Raw genomic sequence first — 22,500 nt, forward strand, 5'->3', positions numbered from 1 at the left:
CCACTAATTCTAACAACAACACTATAAAAAAGAATAAAAGTTTATAAACAGTGTGTGTATAAATTTGCATTCATAGAAATAAAATGGCTTGTCTAATAGAAACTCATGAATTGTAAAAGAGAAACGAACGTTATTGTCCTTTACATTCACTTATTCCCAGCAGCTTTTTGCTATTGACGCCACCAAAATGAGCAAAGGCACAAAACTGTTCTGGTTTTTGAGCAATAACTGACCAGAGAAGAGCGTGTCAATGTGTTCATCATCATCATCGTTTAACGTCCACTTTCCATGCTAGCATGGGTTGGACGATTTGACTGAGGACTGGTGCAACCGGATGGCTACACCAGGCTCCAATCTAATTGTTGTCTGTGAATTTTCCATGTGTTCCTTCGTTGTCCTTCTGTGTGATTTCTTAATCATATCATAAATATAGATGAAACCCCACCCTCCGAGCTTGAAGCTGTGCAAGCCACATGGCAACCTCAATGGTACAAGTGGTATGAAAAAATCACTTGGTCACGCCTGAAAGTGGTTGGTATTAGGAAGGGAATCCAGCCATAAAAACCATGCCAAAACAGACAGTTGGAGCTAAATGCATTTCATGAACACATCCAACCCTTGTCAAATCGCCCAACCCATGCCAGCATGGAACACGGACATTAAATGATGATGATAATGATAATATATATATATATACATAGGCTCTGTCAGCCACACAAAGTTGCACATACGATATCACTGCATAGCAGCATAGACAAATGCTTTCAACCATAGATGTTGATGCTCATCTTCTAAATATTATGTGTGTGCATGAATGTGTCCATGTCTGTGTAGAATAAAGAATAAATAATTTCTAAAAGAGTTCACTGAAGTTTGCACCACTTGTAAGTGAAATTTGAGAGAGGGAGAGGAGCTATCTAGAAACTCATCAATTGTGTGTGTGTGTGTGTGTGTCAGAGAGAGAGAGAGAGAGAGAGAGAGAGAGATGTAAATTTGCAGGTGACTCGGCAGAATCAGCAGGATGTTGAATAGAATATTTCTTATGGCATTTGGTTACATCTTTTTTATATTCTCAGTTCAAAAACCTGTGCTCAAGTCAACGCTGCCATTCTTCTTTAAAAGACTTATCAACTAAGTCTCAGATAAGGTAATAATCTTTTCTACTCTAGGCCCCAAATTTTGGGGGAGGGGGCCAGTCGATTAGATCAACCCCAGTACGCAACTGGTACTTAATTTACTGACTCTGAAAGGATGAAAGGCAAAGTTGACTTCGGTGGAATTTGAACTCAGAACGTAAAGACAGACAAAATACCATTAAGCATTTTGCTAATGATTCTGCCAGCTCCCTGCTTTTCAGATAAAAGTAATCATGTGAGGAAAGGGTCAATATAGCTGAGAAAAGACCCCAGAAGGTGGCGTCTCAGCATGGCTGCAGTTAAATAACCAAAAGACAGTAAAAACAAAATATTTGCTTTCATTTTGAAAATAAAATAAAATATCAACATTTAGCCATTATTTTTAAGTTTAAGAAATAAGAATTACACGTTAAAAATTACAAATAAAAATGTCATTCCTGAAGCAGTGAGAGAGTTTGAAATATAAAAACATAAACTAGCTTTATAGAAAATGAAAGAAAGCAACACGTTCTGTTTGAAACAGTTTTGCCACAGTGAAGTAAATAATGAAATCACAACCAAACAAAACCAACATTTAAAACTAATTACTTAAACTGAACCAATTATATAGAAAAATACAACAACGAACAAGTAATTAACAATTACAGGGAGAGGGTAAATGCAACAGCTAGGCAGGTATATCAAATATATATAAACTGTAAGATGTTATACAGATTTGATATAAGTGTTATGATGTGGGCTTTAAGTGCTGACCTGCAGTAATAATTAGAGAGGCTTCACATCCCATCAATCGTTCAGAAAGGGCTCTTTCTGAATAGCCAGCAAACTGCAAAAACGGCAACAAAATTTTGAGATGGATCAAAGTTTGAGAGAATAATAAGTTTGAAAGTAAAGAAAATAGAAAACAACAAATATGACAATAGAAATGACAGCAATTGTGTTGGAGTTTGTTACAATAAATGAGAAATGAACCTCCAAAACCAACCTACAAGGCATGCTAAAATTATTTTTGACACCAACCCACATATGACCACCCCTGCTTCTATGATACAAACTGTCTTAAAGTGATATAAATTAAAATCCATCTAACCATATTCACCACCCATTTTTCCTGGAAGGAGCATCAAGGTAGCATCCTTGGGCACCTACTCCATAGGGTCCTGTTATTAAATCTTCCAACTGGATTCCCAAAAGTGACCAACTGCAACTATGGACCTTAACCAACCATCTTGCTCTTGGGGTCTTGCTGGTTGGTTCAGCTTGAAGAATCCTTCTTGTGATCCTTTCCTGCAACATTCTAACCACAGATCCACAGCAGTGGGCCTTTTTCCAGCTCTTTATGATCTGAGTTCAAATTCTGCCAAGGCTGAATGTGTCTTTCATGCTTTCAGAGGTTGATAAAATAAAAACCAGTTGAACATTGGGTGGGGGTCAATGCATTTGCTTTAAAATTGTTGGTCTTCTTATATTGAAAGATGTTACAGTAATACCTCACTTCACAAGGACCCGCTTTACAAGACCCCAAATTTACGAGTTTTATTTTACATCATCATCATCATCATTGTTTAATGTCAATTTTCCATGCTGGCATGTGTTGGATGGTTTGACTGAGGACTGGTGAGCCTGGAGGCCGCACCAGGCTCCAATCTGATCCGGCAATGTTTCTACAGCTGGATGCCTTTCCTAATGCCAACCACTTTGCTTTTTGCTTGTTGGCAAGTTACAGTTTCGGAGGATCATGATACAAAGCTCCCTCATCAGGCTTCTGTCATCTAAGCCTGACAAGATAGGTACATATGATGAGCCTTTAAAACTTAAAGTTGCATGGATCCAAATCAAACTGTTATTAAATAATAATATATGAAACTCCAACCAAATATGCTGAGTACCTCTTTCTTTCATTTGTCCACTACACACACACACACACTAAAACAAAAGATTGACAAGCAGTTACACATGGCATCAAAATCATTTGTCACGATGACACACAAACATAAACAATAATTAAGAAAAATGAAAAAAGATAGTCCTTGATCACTTTAAATTACTATTTCCCTGTGTTTCAATGTAACTTTGATGTCTTAGCCATTTTGGAGTCACTTTTTAGGCATAAATGAAATCATCCAAGCGTAGTTTGATCTACAACATATCTTTTATTCCAAAGAAATGCCAAGCTCCCTGAGTCTTATGTTTCCAATCTACAGCCTCTCTTTATATATTTCTAAACTCTATTTTCCCTTTATTGTCTTCTCACTTTGTATTCATTTGACTTGCTTTTCACATTCTTCTCATGACTTACTGATCTGTATGCTTGGATGCCTCCAAAGTATTCAGGCTGCTAAAAACTAGAGCTGACATTTGCATGTCAAGGGACATACAATTGACTTCTTCCCCAATCGTTTTCTTCGTAACTGCTCTAGTATGACCTTTCGTCTCCCCTCTATAATCTTCTAGCTTCATATATGACATCTCCGGTCTAGTTTGCTTATTATCATCTAAACGTTCTTTTGTCAATTCTAATTTTTTTTTCCTTTCCTTTCTTCTCTCTCTCTATCTACCTACCCCCTACACTCTCCCTCACTTTTACTCAGATGATTTTATTTCTTACTTCTATGCTTTCATATCACCACTGTATTACCTTTTTCTGTTTCCAATTGATGTTAGGAGGCACAAGCGCTTACACAAACATGGTCTCACATGGCAGTAACTTCTGTCCACCAAATTCAATTACAAAGCTTCGGTCAGCCCGAGGCTATAACAAAAGACAATTGCTCAAGTTGCCACGCAGTGGGACTGATGTCTACTTATATATTGTATGTACCACTACTACATTTTTTTTTGTATAACTTCTCTCTGATGAAAATGCTCAGTAATGTCACGCTTACAGCTTCAATTGATTTACATGGATTGTTACTAATAAATCTTTACCTTTTCACTGTTTCCTGCAGCATTAGAAAAGCATCCAGCCATAGAAATCATGCCAAAAAAAGACACTGGAGCACAATGCAGACCTTGGACACATTGAATCCTGTCAAAACATCCAGCCGATGCCAGCTTGGACCATGGATGTTAAATGAGGATGGTTTGTTTATATCCTCAAAATTTAGTGGTTCAGCAAAACCAGACCAATAGAATAAATACCAGACTTCATAGAAGTCCATTTGTTTGACTAAACCCTTCATGGTGGTGTCCCAGCATGGTTGCAGTACAATGATTAAAACACGTAAAAGATAAAAGATATATATATATAAATATATATAGTCATTACTAAAGTGACGGAGGGTGTTAGTGAGCACCAGCATTGCTAGAAATAAGGGTCAAGACAAATCTTAGACACATGAGAGCACGTGCTCTGACATGGCTAAGAGTTGTTTGACTCTTATTTCTAGCAATACTGGTGCTCACTAGCACCCTCCATCACTGTAGTGACGACTGTACTTGTTGCCTTTCGGTTGTAAATTGTGAACAGCCACCTGAATAAATTTGTATATATTTGTATATATGAAAGGGAAGAGGAAGATTAGAATGGACAATGATAAAATTTCTCACCACAATTGAATGAATAACTCCGAGCCGAGCGCAAGCTAACATTGCAACGACCAGTTCAAGAATCATCGGCATATATAAAGACACCCTGTCACCTTTCTGGACCCCTGCAATCAAATAAAACAAAAACATTAATTCCCTGTCTTACAGAGACCGGGTTTCATTAGTTCATTTCATGCAAACAAGATCTTCTTTACAAGTAGGATTTCATGGAAGAAAACGTAACCAAGTCCATGGAGCATAATGCCACATGCCAACTTTGAAATGAAAGATTAAAATCAAACAATCCTTCATAAGTATACAGACATGTAGATCATATATTCACAGAAATCATTACAAAAAAACAAAACAAAAAAAGAAATCAACTGAATGGATGCAAGTTGCAGGATGCCTAATCTGGGTGGGGGCAACTGACCAACACCATTTAATGATTGCCTGATTTGTTACCAAAGGTGTGTGAATGTGTGTGTGTGTGTGTGTGTGTGTGTGTGTGTGTGGATATGCAATGTCAAGGTGACAACACAAAATCTATTTTCGAGGTATAAACCCAATGTAGCTTAATTAAAACAGTAATAGTGTGCTTGAAACTCCTCTATCGCTAGTTCCTGCATTGACCACCAGATAAGGGATCGGGGGACTCTGTCGAAGGCTTTCTCCATGTCAACAAGAGCCAAGTACAGAGGTTTATTTTTGGTTTGGTACTTCTCTTGCAGCTGCCTTACCAGAAAATAGCAGCAGCAGTGCTCCTGCCTGGCACAAAACCAAACGAAAACTGCATCTCCTCTGGCCTAACTCACTTCCTAATTAGTTGGGTTATGGCCCTCTCTCTCTCTCTCAGAGATATATATATATATATATATATGTATATATATATAGATATAGATATAGATATATATATCATCATCATCATCGTTTAACATCCGCTTTCCATGCTAGCATGGGTTGGACGATTTGACTGAGGACTGGTGAAACCAGATGGCTACACCAGGCTCCAATCTGATTTGGCAAGGTTTCTACTGCTGGATGCCCTTCCTAACGCTAACCATTCCAAGAGTGTAGTAGGTGGTTTTTGCATGCCACCGGCACACACACACACACACACACATAAAAATAGTAAAAGCAAATAGAAAACTAGTTTCACGTTCAACGTACAAACTAAATAAATAAATGTATATATACATACACACACATACAGATTTTATGGGGTTAGTATGTCGGTCCAGTTATATGCAATTGACAGTAAAATAACATAACTACACATCAAAATAATTAACATTACAAAGAGAAACTGTTGATTGGAACCGTTGTTGATTAACAGTTAGCACTCTCTGGTTCACAGCCCTCTACCAAACAGATTTACTTTTAGAAAATTACTATTCTTAAATCTCACAACAAGAGATATTCAGCAACAGTACTTTGGAGTATTGTTTTGAGCTGAGTGGTGGGGATGGTGCTAGATTCCATCATCATCATCATCATCGTCATTTAACATCCGCTTTCCAAGCTGGCATGGGTTGGACGATTTGACTGAGGACTGGTGAGCCAGAAGGCTGCACCAGGCTCAATCTGATCTGGCAAAGTTTCTACAGCTGGAAAACCTTCCTAATGCCAACCACTCTGAGAGTGTAGTGGGTGCGTTTACATGTCACCGGCACGAGGGCCAGTCAGGCGGTTCTGGCATCGACCATGCTCAAAAGGGTGTTTTTTACATGCTACCTGCACGGGAGCCAGTCTAGCAGCACTGGCAACGACCACACTCAAATGTTTTTCCCAAGCCACCGGCACATGTGCCAGTAAGGCGACGCTGGCAACAATCACGCTTAAATGGTGCTTTTTACGTGCCACCAGCACAGGAGCCAATCTGTGGCCCTGGCAATGATCACACTCAGATGTGCTTTTAACGATCCACTGGCACGAGTGCCAATCAGGTGGTACTGTCATCGGCCACGTCAGTGATTTTGATTTGTCAAAAATATAAGGACACAGATCATGTCATATAGTAAGCTGGGGATGATGTCTCCTGGGGCTAAATTACAGCAACATTCGTCCTAAACCAGGACTGCCATGTTATGTTGGCAAACAATCTTTACTCCAAATTTACTTTTGTTCTCATCAATGAATTTGTAAACTGAGATCAAACCAACACCATCACTAGTGTGTGTATGTGTTCTAATCATAAAAAAATAAATACGACAAAATGTAGATTATGTAGTTTCAGCTCCTGGCTGAATTATTTAAAGCAGCAGAATAAAAATTTATTTTGTTGAACACTTACCGAAGTCTTTCAAGACATTGGCAAATCTGCATACTTCAGTCTTCAGTTCAGAAAAAGTAATTTTTTTCTCATCCATAACGTCATTACCTTCCCTGGAATAATCAGAAAAATGTAAAAATATGAGCAATTAGTGAAATTGTATGTCATTAGAAATACAACAAATTAACATTAGATCAATCTTCTATTCAACAAATTCCACCTGATCCGTGCAAACAAGGAAAAGAGGATGTTAAATGATGATGATGATGAATTCTCTAAGAGTTCAAATTTCTTTGGAATTATTTTTTACTCTTCCATCAACATTATTTACATTTGATGGATATTTGTCCTCATCTTGTTTGTCGTTAACACATTTTGGCTGATATAACCTCCAACCCTCTTCATGTGTCCTGGAGAAATTTTGAACCTGCGTTCTCGTTCCTAAGGTATTTTTCGATGTTATTATTCAGGTCACTGCCTGGAATCGAACTTAGAATCTTGGGGTTAGTAGCCCACACTCTTAACCACTATGCCTATGGGCATGTGGCATAGTGGTTAAGGCATGGGCTACTAACCCCAAGATTCCGAGTTTGACTCCAGGAAGTGACCTGAACGACGACGGCAGCGGCGACGACGACAATGACAACAACAACATCGAAAAATACCTCAGGAATGAGAACCCAGGTTTGAAATTTCCCCAGGACACATGAAGAAGGCTGGAGGCTATATCAGCCGAAACATTGTGTTAACAACGAACAAGATGAGGACAAATATCTGTCAAATGTAAATAATATACAGAATTCTTAATCTCTCAAATATAGAACTGTATCTTCCATTTAGGTTGGAATATTCTCAATATCCACCTTATTTACTGTAGTCAAACTAAAACATTCATGTTAATCCTGAGTTGTCAATAATCGATCCAAGATATTTTGAAGCTGTTGAAAAACTTACAGTTTTTCACTACTGAAATGAGAATGTTTGAACAAAGTACTGCATTGCTGGCATTCTTCCTAACCCTGGTTTATTCTCGAGCAATTTTCATGCTTGTTTCATTGAATAAATTAAGTGAAGTGACTACTTCATTACCCAGCCGTAGTATTTCTACTCATCCGTACAACTGAAGACATGTAATTGTCCTACTTCCAGAAATCATTATTCAGGATTTTAAGAACATCAAACTTTAGCACACCACTAAAAAAAAATTTAGAATGCCTTGAAATAAACTGTACACGTTTAATAGCAAGTATCATTGAGAATGGTTTACATCAGTGATTCTCAAACTATCTGATGTGGTGTACCGGCAGTTTTTTTTTTTTTTCCCCCAATGTGCCAGGGACCGTTAATATTTTTTAGTAATATTAATTTATACTGGAAACAATATATATAATGAATATAATAAAAGTTAAGATTTTTGCCAACATTACATGGCAGTCCTGGTTTAGGATGAATGTTGCTGTAATTTAGCCCCAGGAGACATCATCTCCAGCTGGCTGTACAACACAATCTGTCATATTTTCGAACAAGGGAATCTAGGACACAGATTGTATCGTATAGCCAGCTGGAGATGATGTCCCCTGGGGCTAAATTACAGCAACATTCATCCTAAACCAGGACTGCCATGTTATGTTGGCAAACAATCTTTGCTACAAACTACTGTTGCTGAATATCTCTCATTGTGAGATTAACAAATAGTAATTTTCTATTTTATAATAAAAGTTGACAATTTTTTTCATCTTATATTTATTTTGTAAACAAAAATAATACATAAGCAATTTATAATGTTTCTTTCTTTTCTGGAAACTTGTCGCGTACCGGCAGCTGATGGCTTGTGGGCTGGCACTGATCCACAAACCAGCACCAGTCTGGGGACCACCACACTGAGTAGCACTGATTTACATGACTTATCGTCTAAAACCACTTCTCTGTTGGACTATTATTTACCATTTTTCTTTTACATGTTTCAGTCATTTGACTGCAGCCATGCTGGAGCACCGCCTTTATTCGAAGAAATCGATGCCAGGACTTATTCTTTGTAAGCTTAGCACTTATTCTATCGGTCTCTTTTACTAAACTGCTAAGTTACAGGAACATAAATGCACCAGCATCGGTTGCCAAGTGATGGTGGTGGTGGTGGGGGGGGCAAACAAAGACACACAAATACATATATATGTGTAGGCGCAGGCACGGCTGTATGGGAAGAAGCCTGCTTCTCAACCACATGGGTCCAAGTTCAATCCCACGGCATGGCACTTTGGACAAGTGTCTTCTTCTATAGCCTTGGGTCGACCAAAGTTTTGTGAGTGGATTTAGTAGACAGAAGCTGAAAGAAGCCCATCGTGTATCATCATCATCATCATCGTCGTTTAACGTCCGCTTTCCATGCTAGCATGGGTTGGACGATTTGAGAGTGTAATGGATGCTTTTACATGCCACTGGCAGGGGTGCCATTTGTGTGACACCACTATCTGTCTCGACTGCGATTTTACTTGGCTTGATGGGTCTTCTTCTCAAACATGACACAATGCCAAAGGTCTCAGTCAATGCCACCATGGGACCCAACACTTGAAAGGAACTCAGCCACTTTGCCTACATGGGGCCCAATGCTTGAAAGGTGCTTTTTACATGCCACCAGCATGGGTGCCAGTTACGTGATACCAGCATCAGCCATGATTACAATTTCACTTGGCGTGATGGGTTTTCTCAAGCACAGCACATTGCCAAAGGTCTCGGTCATTGCTTCTGTGAGGCCCAAAGTCCAAAGATCATGATTCACCACCTCATCCCATGTGTTCTTGGATCTACCTCTAACACAAGTTCCCTCCACAGTTACAGATCAGCACTTTCTTACATAGCTGTCCTCGTCCATACACATCACATGACCATACCAGCGCAGTCATCTCTCTTGCACACCACATCTGATGCCTCTTATGCCCAACTTTTCTCTCAAGATGCTTACACACTGTTGTGCATGCACACTGACATTGCACATCCAGACTAGAACATAATCCATACCACCAAATATTTTAAGCATCTCAGCGTTGATTCCTGAAGAGCTAGGGGCTTTCCTTGTCTTCATATCCTTAATTGCTTTATCTACCAGGGTACTGTTGTTTTGGGTAGCTGGTCCCTCAATTGGGTCAACATTTGGCAAACTCTCCTCTTCCCATCCATTCTCCATGTTCAGCAGTCTTTCATAATGGCATTTCCAAGCCTCTTTCTTTGTAGAATCATTAAATGCAAGTACACTATCATCCATGCAAACACATTTCCCTCCAATGACATCACAATTTTCTCTCACACACTGTCTTGCAATCCGAAACACTTCAGCTCCTTGGCCCTCACATTACTGAACATAAGGCAAACTTCTTTTCTGCTACTCCCTTCACTAGATATACCTGTCTCCTAGCTTCCCTTCTGGCTATCTGATACAGTTCTCTGCTGCCCCCACTCTTCCAGGCCTGTTTCTTTACTCTGATGGCCCTGTCTACAGCATCATTCCACCACCACTTCACTCTAGGTCTGGATGAGACTTTGCACCAACTGCAGAGTCGGTCTGTGGTACTCAGCAAGCTGTCCCACAGGAATTCCCAGTTGCTCTCTATGTCACAAGTCTGTAGTTCTTTCTCCCTCTCATCAAATTTCTCAATTAGGATGTCCCTAAATCTCTAACCATATGAACGGTTCTTAAGCTTCCAAATCCTTCTTTTCCAGATTGGTCTGCTTCTTGGCAGCCTTCTGGCCTGAAGTCTATGCCGGAGCATACATTCTTCATTAGGGAGGGGTCTTTGTATTTAACCATTTTGTTACCATATTTAGTTTGAGATGCTCTGTGTTTCTTTCAACTAATTTAAAATATAACAAAGAATTTAGTAAAATAACTTAGTTATCATTCAGCTAGTGTTAGGAACATAAATTGTGACTCAAGTTTGGTGGAAGATTTTAATTCAGAACTTATGAAAACAAGACGTACTACAGAGCCAGAGGCAGCTTCAGGCAGGCTGGTATCAAAAGAGTTAAGAGCAACCATGCATCCTGCTGTCTGGTGAGAATGTAATCAATCATACACACACACACACATATCAGCAAATGCGTGTTACAGTCTCTTTGCTTTCACATCACATGAGTGTAATGTCAAGCAAGCGTTGTCCTGGTGACCTTGATTTCCAATCTCAGAAAACATGTCTGAGCATGGGAAAATGGATGATGATGATGAAGATATACATATGTAGATGTATATATTCTTTTACTTGTTTCAGTCATTTGACTGCGGCCATGCTGAAGCACCGCCTTTAGTCAAGCAAATCAACCCCAGGACTTATTCTTTGTAAGTCTAGTTATTATTTTATTGGTCTCTTTTGCTGAACCTTTAAGTTACGCAAACACACCAACATCGGTTGTTGAGCAATGGTGGGGGGACAAACACACACACACACATATATATATGTGCACACAACAGGCTTCTTTCAGTTTCCGTCTACCAAATCCACTCACAAGGTTTTTGTTGATCTGAGGTTATAGTAGAAGAGACTTGCCCAAGGTGCCATGCAGTGGGACTGAACTCAGAACCATGTGGTTGAGAAGCAAAATTCTTACCACACAGCCACACCTGCATATATATATATATATATATATATATATATATATATATATATAGATAGATAGATAGATAGATAGATAGATAGATAGATAGATAGATAGAGAGAGAGAGAGATAAATAGAGACAGAGAAATAATATATATGTGTACATATATATTTTCTGTGGCTGGATGTCCCTCCTGTTGCCAACCTTCACCTGTTTCCAAGCAAGATATTATGGCCAGACATGTTTTCCACAAAAGACTATGAAAGAACATCACTTCTATGATGGTGATGCTCGCTTGCAACCATCATGTGATGTCGAGACAAGTGTTCACAGGTCTGTACACAAACATACACACATGGCTTCCTTCAGTTTTCATCTTCCAAATCCACTCACAAGCCTTTTGGTCAGCCTGAGACTATAGTAGAAGACACTTGGCCAAGGTGCCGTACAGTGGGACTGAACCCAAGACGACATGATTGGGAAGTAGGCTTGTTAACTGCGCACCCACACCTGCGCCTATACCCAGAAATACACACATACACTTACGTATATGTATGCGTGTGTGCATTACGGGTATATATATACATATATCGTACGTATATATTATAAATATATATATATTGTATGTCTATATACTATACATAATTATATGTATGTATGTATACATTATATATATAGAGAGAGATAGATAGATATAATACATACACGCACACATATACATATGCGTGTAAATGTAATATGATGTCAGTCGATAGGTATAGACACAGACACACACCTTATAATTATGCATATACAGATTATTGCCATTTGCGTAGGCGGTATCTGGTGTTCCTCCATAATTTCCCAGTGCGATTGGATCGTGGCCAATCTATACTAAGGATAGAGATAATAACACATATCAAGGATACAGACAGAATATTATAATCAGTTCTATACGAAAGAAACCATTTGTTGTTGATCTCTGTTTACAAATAAATAGAAAGAATATTTGTTGAAATTTCGACTGAAGACAGTAGCTGTGATCGTTCGGTCGTCTTTGTTACTTTTATTAATCTACAAGAATTATTTTCGTTATATAAAAGCAAAAATTATTATTATTATTGACATTTTGGAAATTTGTGGAAATTTCGATTAACTTCTTTAAAAATAATTATAAAAATCGAACATAGACACCTATGTTGATTTTTTTAAAGAGTAATTTCATCCACTGCCTGAAAATGAAATGTTATCTTCATCTCACCTATTCTTTGCACTTACCAATCTTCCGCGTTTGTATAAAAAAAATATTATCAACATTATCATCATTATTGTTATTATTATTAACTATTATAATGTTGATGGTGGGTGAGTCTCGGGAAAGACATGATTGTCACAGCACAACACCATTTCTTTTAATGTCAGGATCGGTGAAAGAAACAATTATGATAATTACATATTATGGGAGCGACTTTTGGTTGTAATGAGGGTAAACGATCGTTTAAGCGCTAAATAGAAAGTAGATATATGTGTGTGTGTATTTATGTTGGAGGTGTTGGTAGTCTCTGGAAATTACCATAGAAGGAAGTGAAAATTCATTTAGCAACTGTTGGATTAAAAAGCAATAAAGGAACGAGACAAAATACCGAAAACCTGAAAGGTGTAACGTGTGTGCATATATACATACATATATAATCCTTTTAATCTGTCTGCCCCATCTATGTACATCAGTGATCGCGCCTATATATATATATATATAGGCGCGATCACGGATGTACATAGATGGGGCAGACAGATTAAAAGGATTCACCGATTTCCTTGTGAAAAGTCTCAAGGTGAAGATCTAAAGAAAATCGATAACCATAGGTGATGTGGACGGTTTGTGAATGGAAATAACCATATAGATTAAAACTGTCGCTAAATACTTTAAATTTTTGAATTATTTTAACTTAGACTAGAAATGAAAATCTAATAATCTTACCAATAAAACGCAATTTTATCGCCCTTTCCATTTTGAATGTGACGGTCCAAGACATTATAAGCGACGTTTGTCTTAGCACCTTGCATCCACTTGATGAAGATCGGCCCTGACGTGTGATCAAAGTTATAATCGAGAAATTTACCACTTGGCTGAGATTCCCAGTGTAAATCTTTGGCAATTTCTCTCCAGAAGGATTCCGGGTCAGAAATGGATTGTTCATACATTTGTTTGTATTGGGCCATGCTGCTGACGTGAGCTGAACCTTTTAAATGAGATGGGGGAAGGAATTCCTTATTCGCCATAGCTGCTCCACACAAAGAGATCCGATAAAAGTCTACTTTTTAAATTATTAGTGTCTTAATAAGATAATTGCGGCTTATACATATACACACGGTTTAACAATAATGATTAATCAAATAACTCGTCTAAGATAAATCAGGCATCATTCACGGTGTAAATGAGAAAGCCGGTGTGCAATGGAAAGATGTTGAGTTGTGGCTAAAATAGATAAACAGAAGGAAGAAGAGAAGAGAGAGATGATAGGTGGGGAGATAGAGCGGGAGGAAGAGAAAGTGAGGGAGAGAGAGGGAAATAATAGGTAGAATAGATAGATGATAGGTAGAGTGAAGAGAGAGAGAGAGAAAGGGAGAGATGGTAAGCGGAGTGGAGAGAGAGAGAGAGATGATAGGTAGAGTGGGGAGAAAGACAGAGGGATGATACGGAGAGTGGGGAGAGAGAGGGAGAGAAAACTAAGAAGTGAACATGGTTTTACATTGTTGAAGTAGTGGTGGTGGCGGAGGAACGTGTGACGTAGCATCACCCAATGACGTGGGTCTCGCTCAGTTATTTTCTATTCCCGCCGCTGATTACAGATCTTTAAATTAATAGGCATGAAACGGGATGGAAACTAGATATAAATTTTACCCCTTTGATCATTTACAATCTACGTCTTACACCTTTACCTTAAACTACATTAGCTTGTTTTTTCTTTTCGTTTTGAATGAAACCAGAATAAAATCCCTTTAAAAAAAAATTACTTTTACTGGATTTCGTCATTAGACTGTGACCAAACAAGAATAGCAATTTCAAGGGTTTTAATTACATAGTACTGTCACTGTCAGAACATCTACTATCACATTCACCGCAGAATTTATTTTATTAGTTACAGAACAGTGAAAGACAAGGTTGAGAAACAAATAATTTGAACTCGAAAACACAAGGGTTGTAACCAAAAGCTTCTGCTCAAAACAGGCCGACGGCAAGCAGGTTGTTCGGCGAACAATTAACCTTTTTGCTTTCTGTGTGTGTGACATGATACACATGACTTATTTCTGCATGCGTGTCCATTCATACGATACGTATTTCCTTTTTTTTTTTTTTTATCAACCACCAGAGTGATTTGGGGATTTATAACTGTAAAGCTTGATGTTACTCAGAACGTATGAAACAGGTGCTAATGTGTGTGTATGTGTGACACACATACATACATCATACATACATACATCATATATACATACATACATACATACATATTATCTTATGGACTGAGATGCAGTGGGCTCATAGATGAGTGCTTATAGCTTCATCGGAACCCTTGAACATGAAGTGGACTTCTTGTTCAAGGCTCCGATGAAGCTATTCAGGCACTCAACTATAAGTTCACTGCATATCATAGCAGAAACAGCTGTAAGCTAATGACGTTGAAAAGATAATCGTTTATTCCTTTATCATTTCATTTTCTTTATACATACATACATTATATATATACACATATATATATATATACATATATATATATATATATATAGAGAGAGAGAGAGAGAGAGATTTATATATATATATATATATATATATATATATATATATATATATCGTGCATCACGTGATGCACAGGATACTTGGCTGATTCTCTAAGATCTCTGTCTGTTTCTATATCTCTCTCTCTCTCTCTCTCTCTCTCTCTTTGTATAAACCCCACCAGCTGATATAGTGACAACACGTATTACCCGTCATCTAAACTATTTTCATTTCCAATAACTATAAATCTGAAAACAAGTATGGACGTTTGGAACAAACTTATGTAAATACCTTGGTTGAGACCTACCTAACTCCGCACATATCTATTGTTATAGATAAAATATCTTTTGCTAGTGAAAGACATGATATATCTGCACATTTTGACATGTAGTGGTTTATTTAATTGTATAGGCTGAACCTGTGACAGTTTGTCTGTTGTTCAGGCTATTTCTGTCCACCCATTGTTTGTCATGCCTGATCCAACAGATTTATATTTCAGTAATAAGTGCCACGTTCTTTTTACGGTGTATTTATGTGAGATAAAGTTTATTTTATTGAGTCCACAAATTGCAACAGAAGTGTTAAAGCGGAATTATTTCCGTGAAAACACAAAAGTTTCTCTCCGTAAAATTGTTGCATATGCGATACTGACTCGCGCCAGAGATTATTATTAAACTAGACATAACTCTCTCTCTCCCTCTCTCTCTTTTACTTGTTTCAGTCATTTGACTGTGGCCATGCTGGAGCACCACCTTTAATTGAAGAAATCGACCCCAGGACTTATTCTTTGTAAGCCTAGTACTTCTCTATCAGTATCTTTTGCCGAACCGTTAAGGCTATAGAAGACACTTGCCCAAGGTTCCACGCAGTGGGACTGAACCCGGAACCATGTGGTTGGTAAGCAAGCCACTCCTGCGCCTATACATAAGGTCATAAACTACAAAATATAAGTATCCACACTTGAAACGTACCTGTTATAGGCGGACGTAAAAAATATGGACCACACCCGATTTCATTTTTTTCTTTTTTTTTTTTTTTGTACAGAATTCCCCATTATCGAGTTCGGAGACTGATTCTGCAAAAACAAAAGAAAAAAAAAACAAAAAAAGAGCATTTAAAAATTTTAATCCCCCCACCACCTGTTATAAATCTTTATCTCGATTTGAATGTACATGAAGGTATTTAGAATAACCAAACTTATTTCTGCAAATGTGCTAAGCACTGATGATGATCAATAGTTTAATCAATAAGTGTAGGACCGAGGTAAATGCAGTAAAAATAGGGGCGGGGGGTGTCAGTGGGGTCCCATTCAAGCGGCCCTTCGGAAATTGAACTTCTTTACAATACTCCCTGGGAATTCATGGTATGAAATTCATTAACATTGCTCTGATCTGGTCGCCAATGCTATGTATTTAGTTTAAAATGCAGTAAAAATAGGGGTTCAGTGGGGCCCCAATTAGGCGGACCCAATTAGCCCCATGTCAGCTCCGATCAAGCAGTCCCTGTACATGCAGGTAGTCACCTGAATGATGAGGTACAACTGACAGATCATTCTTCACTGTTCAGCAGTTTCCTCCAAGCTGAGAATCAATTATGCTACACTCACTGGAAAGCATATAGGAATTGTATGGGTACTGTGTGAGCATCTGGTCATTTTGTATTCTCTCCACCATCCAGTCTATTTCTGTACACCCACATTCTGTGAAGAATGGTAAACTACAACCAGTCACAGTGACAGTTGCTGTTACTCTGCTATTGTTGTTGGTGTACATCCCAGCACAGTCTTTAAGGGTCAGTAAGACTATTTCCTTGTCTGTATGTTTGTTTCTTGCACTTGTCTAGTCTGTATTGGAGTGGTAAAGGTAGTAGTGTTCTAGGGTGTTATATGTGTTAGGGTCTATGGAAGTGGCTTTCCATGTAGTGGCATAGGAAGTTCACCCAAGAACAAAACGTATCCAGTTGGTCTTGCATTTTTCTCTGTGGACAACCCATGCTGTCTTAAAGCACGGGCACCCTGGTCAGTTACCCCAAATCCTCAAAAGCCTAGGGGCTCAGTGCAGCGATTTGCCCAGGGGCATCGCAGATCTAGGGACCCAGTTCTAATCTATGCATGTTGTGGTTTTCTATTGACAAATAAATACTTTAGGGCCCAGTGCATTTATGTGCCAGAGTCCCAATTCTGATCTGTGTATGCTATGGTTTGCTCTCAATCAATTAATACTATAGGGGCCAGTACATAGATTTGTCCAGGGATTCACAATGCAGCCAATATTTCCCTATCTGCCATTTGTAAGGATGTGGAGTGTTTTTTTTCTTTTGTGTGTTGTTTCTAGTTTACTGAATTTTATAATAGAGCAGTTAGGGAACGTTAGGGGACACGAGGTGAACATAGTCCATGACAGCTATAATGTATTGTATTGTGGGTGTTTCTTTTTGCTGACAAAAATGCAGCCTATAGGAACACTTAAATATGTTATATGTATATATAAATATATACTGAGCAAAATTGCAGTCATGGCAGATACCAGTGTCACACAAATGGCACCTGTGCCGGTGACATGTAAAAGCACCCATTACACTCTCAGAGTGGTTGGTGTTAGGAAGGGCATCCAACTGTAGAAAACCTTGCCAAATCAGACTGGATCCTGGCACAGCCTTCCAGTATGCCAGCCCCAGTCAAACCATCCAACCCATGCCAGCATGGACAACGGACGTTAAGTGATGATGATGATGATGAAAGCAGAACTGGGCTCCTAGACTTGTGAAACCCTTGGGCAAATCAATGAACTGAGCCGTATGATATTCATTTGCTAACAGCAAACCACAGCATACATAGATCAGAATAGGTCCAATAGATCCATGAGGCCCCTAAACAAATCAATGCAGGGGACGCTATTGTATTTATTTATTGATAGCAATCTAGAGCACTTATAGATTAGAATGTATATTCACCAATAGATCAAGCTGTTCCTGACAATAGGAGACATAAAACAACAATCATCATAGTATATAATGTAATATAATATATACATGTATATGGGTATATATATATGTGTGTGTGTGTGTATATATATCCATGTTGGTAATTTTGTAATTTTGGCTGAGGACTTGGTGCTGCCACCTACAGTTGCTTTCAAAGTAAGAGAGGGAGAGAAAGAGAGTTTACTAAGGAATAGAAAAAGGTGAAGATCCCCTTTAAGGGGAGAGAACTGCTTCAGGATTTATAATTTTATTATCATTATTATTATTATTATGTTTTTTTTTTTCTTCTTTCTTCAAGTTTTCTTCCATTTCTCGCCGAGTGTTTTCGGTACACCTAGGGCAGAGAAGTTCATTGTATGCATTCCCAGTTTACACACGCAAATTCACAGGTAAAATATGTATTTAAAAAAAATTAATAAATAAATAAATTCATGAATGGATGTCGTTCTCACAGCGATAATGCTCTTCTCAGTACATGAGTCGTTCCAGTTAACACAATTTTTTGCACTTCCTGTAGGGATGGTAAGCCTGGTATCATTTTCAAACAGGTTTCAGTACCTTTTTTTTTATCATTCCTAGAGATCCTACAATCACTGGTACAGTAGTCGCCTTGAGATGCCACATTTTTTCAATTTCTATTAGCAAGTCTTTATATTTACTGATCTTGTCAAATTCTTTCGCCGCTATATTGTGATTGCAAGCAATACTCATGTCATTTAATAAACACATCTTTTTTGTCTGATCTTTTATAATAATATCCGGTTTATTAGCTTTTATAGTTTTGTCGGTATGTCCGGGGAAGTCCCAGAGAATCGACACATTTTCTCCCTCAGTCACAGCTTCAGGATGGTGTTTATACTATTTGTCAGCAGTTTTGATTTTATAATGCCGACATATTGTCCAGTATAAATACTGACCGACTCTGTCATGTCTAGCTTTATATTCTACAGGTGCTAAGACTCTTATTATTATTATTACTATTATTATTATCCTCTTCTTTCAATTCTGTTTCCATTTCTTGTTGGGTGTCTTTCTGACACCTAGGGCAGAGAAATGCACTGCATACATTGGTAAGGTAGGCCATTAGAATAAACACACCAGATTGTTCATTTACAAAGTTATGTAATAGAAAAAGGAAAAAAATAAAAAATAAAAAAGGAAACAAAGAAAATAAAAGTGGGGAAGAAAAGAAAATTCACAGCAACAATGCTCTTCTCAATATGCGTGACATACCAGTTGAGACAATCTTCTGCACTTCCTGCATGGATGGTAAGCCAGAGATGATTCTTAAATAATTTTCAGTTCCTTTTATTATCCCTATTATTATTATTATTATTATCATTATTATTATTATTATCATTATTATTATTATTATCATTATTATTATGTAGCTACAACTATACCTGTTCAGATTGGGTTTACAAAGCAACTGTCTCTGAGACTCTTCTGACCAATCCATAAAGTAAAACTTGTTACTCCACCCACCAAATAACATCCTGTTCTCATTCACACTTCAATTGTCCATTTCTGCAGATTTTAGTTTACATTGTTTTACTCCAATTGTACTTTTGTGACATTTATTATCATGTTATCTTTATATCTATATCAGTCCTAACAGACGCACTATCTTCTGAATACAAGAAAACAAACGCATTCATGGAAACAAAACTATCTTCTTTAATACAGTTCTATATTTAAGAGATGAGGAATTATTTACATTATTTACATTATCTACATTTGACGGATATTCGTCCTCATCTTGTTTGTTGTTAATAATAATAATAATAATAGTAACATCGATAGGAATGAGAACCCAGGTTCGAAATTTCCCCAAGACACCTGACGAAGGCTGGAGGGTATATCAGCCGAAACGTTGTGTTAACAACAAACAAGATGAGGACGAATATCCGTCAAATGTAGATAATGTAAATAATGTATCTTCTTTAAGTTCACCAACTTTGTACATTATTGTTAATAATAACAATAATGTACAAATTGAAACGAATTTGTAAACTGCTTACTCATGCTCTCAGAACTTAATATTTGCCTTCAGAAACTAAGTTGATTTATTATAATTATAAAAAACATTTCACTGCTTTCTGAAAAAATATCAACTTTTATAGGTCAACACTGAAATTTCTTGGGTTTTATTTTGAAACCTGTTTATCTGACTTAAAAAACTTCGTCGATATATATAATCCTAATACGTAAATGCATACATCTGGAAAATTGATTGTGAAAAGTTTTGCTGTGAGAAAATTTGCTGTAGAAAAAGTATAAGAAATTTTGCCATATAGAGATATTCCCATATAGACAATGATTAAGCATATTATATGAGTGATTTTTCTTTAAGATATAAAAGAATGATAAAAAGATTTATAAAATCATTTCAAAGCCCATTTAAAAAGTACCTTTGAATCGTTGGGCGACCTGCCTTGCTTGAGAAAAACTATTGAGTCTAGTAATATCTAAAATCAAAATCACAATCAGAATTTCAATCAAATTGAAATCATGGCCGATGCCAGTGCTGCCTGACTGGTACCCGTGCTGGTGGCATCCAATAAGCACCATTCTTGAATCACACCGGTGGCATCTTGCCATTTGAAGCTGTGATGCCAAATATCATCATGGAGGCCAGGTGCTTAGTTGTGGCCATGTAGCGGACCGTGCATGGCCAAGGCTGACCATGAAGTTCTTCTGCTTGTTGACAACTGAAGCAACTGTGAAGGTTTTTCCATTACAAAAAAAAATGAGAATTTGATTGCCATGACACTTGAAGTGATTGAGAAGGCAATGACAGCACTCCCGACATTGTTCTCACATCCAGTTGGTGAGCAGAGGCCTTTCTATGCACCTTGAGCTCTTGCTGCCCTGGACACCGTGGCCACTGAGATGTTGTTCTTCATGAGCTTCGGATCACTTTCAAAGGCCTTTCCCACAGCCAAATGGCTGACAACTTGAGGTCTGCCTGGTCAAGGTCGATCTTTGAGGTCTTCTCTGTTCCTGAGCCTCTCCACAACTCTGTGGACAGTCACCCGACTGACGTTGAGTCGCTTGGCAATGTCGGACTTGTGGCCTTCACACAGGAGAGCAGAGATCTCGATTCTTTTTGCTTCTATCTCGATACACCTGCACACAATGGAAATGACGTTTTAATGACACATGCTGGGAAAGTAGAACTCGAAGTATATTCAATGGCACTTTTTTCTCTCACACACAGAAAAGGAGGGATGGTCCTGGCCAGAATATATCTTTGACGATTGTGTCTGTTTTACCAGGACTAACCTGGGGCTAAAGAATGGCATCGTGGTTAACAGCACAGGCTACTAACGCCAAGATTCTGAGTTCGATTCCAAGCAGTGACCTGAACAACAACAACAATAATAATAACATCAAAAAATACCTTAGGAATGAGTACCCACATGTGAAATTTCCCCAAGACACCTGACGAAGGCTGGAGGGTTTTTCAGTCAAAACGTTGTTCTAACAACAAACAAGATGAGGATAAATATCCGTCAAATGTAAATAATTTCTCATTTCTTAAATACAGAACTGAATTCTTTCTACTATCGGCACAATGTCTGAAATTTTGAGGGGAGGGGGTTAGTTGATTACATCAGCTCCAGTGTTTGAATGACCCTTTATTTTATTGACTTGAAAAGGATGAAAAGGAAAACTTCACCTCAGCAGAATTTAAACTCAGAATATCAAGACAGAAATCCAGTGTAGCAAAGATTCTGTGTGCCTGCCACCTTCATTTAGTTTATATAAAAAGATTGACAACAGAACAAATAAAACAGTTATTACCTTTATTTCATAATAGATAGTGAAATTTTACACTGCATCCATGATAAAATGTATAAGACAAAAATATGGGAACAAATAAGCATTAACTTGTTTCATTAATTCATAACAAGAAAACAAATGGATTCAATGTTTCACTAAATAATCATTTTGTATGCAAAAATACCAACCAATACCTTCCATACTATTTGATGTATTTAGATTGAAGCAGATCTATAAAATGAAACAAGAACAAGTAAAGTACTAAGAAATGTCATTGTGCAAAGCAAGACATAGCTGTAATGCTATGACATAGCAAGTCATAGCAGTAATGTTATGACATAGCAGAAATGTTATGACATAGCAAGACATAGCAGTAATGTTATGAGATAGTATGACATAGCAGTAATGTTATGACGTAACAGTAATGTTATGACATAGCAAGTCATAGCAGTAATGT

At 37.8% G+C, this 22,500-nt stretch overlaps 1 protein-coding gene across 2 annotated transcripts in view; it reads right to left on the minus strand.

Moving 5' to 3' along the window:
• Window positions 1–13,993, minus strand: part of LOC106871585 (acetyl-coenzyme A synthetase, cytoplasmic) — a 36,928-nt gene extending 22,935 nt beyond the window's left edge. The window contains exons 1-4 of one of the 2 annotated variants that reach the window (XM_014918094.3): window positions 13,479–13,993; window positions 6,958–7,049; window positions 4,686–4,789; window positions 1,890–1,962 (exon numbers count right to left, since the gene is read on the minus strand). In XM_014918094.3, the coding sequence (XP_014773580.1) occupies window positions 1,890–1,962; window positions 4,686–4,789; window positions 6,958–7,049; window positions 13,479–13,780 (571 nt within the window). In that variant the 5' untranslated portion in view covers window positions 13,781–13,993. The remainder of the gene's footprint in view (window positions 1–1,889; window positions 1,963–4,685; window positions 4,790–6,957; window positions 7,050–13,478) is intronic. The other variant, XM_014918095.3, reaches the window with a different exon arrangement.
• Window positions 13,994–22,500: the final 8,507 nt, after the last annotated feature.

Source organism: Octopus bimaculoides, chromosome 7 (genome assembly GCF_046866305.1).
Source record: "Octopus bimaculoides isolate indiv1 chromosome 7, ASM4686630v1, whole genome shotgun sequence".
Classification (NCBI taxonomy): Eukaryota; Metazoa; Mollusca; class Cephalopoda; order Octopoda; family Octopodidae; genus Octopus; species Octopus bimaculoides.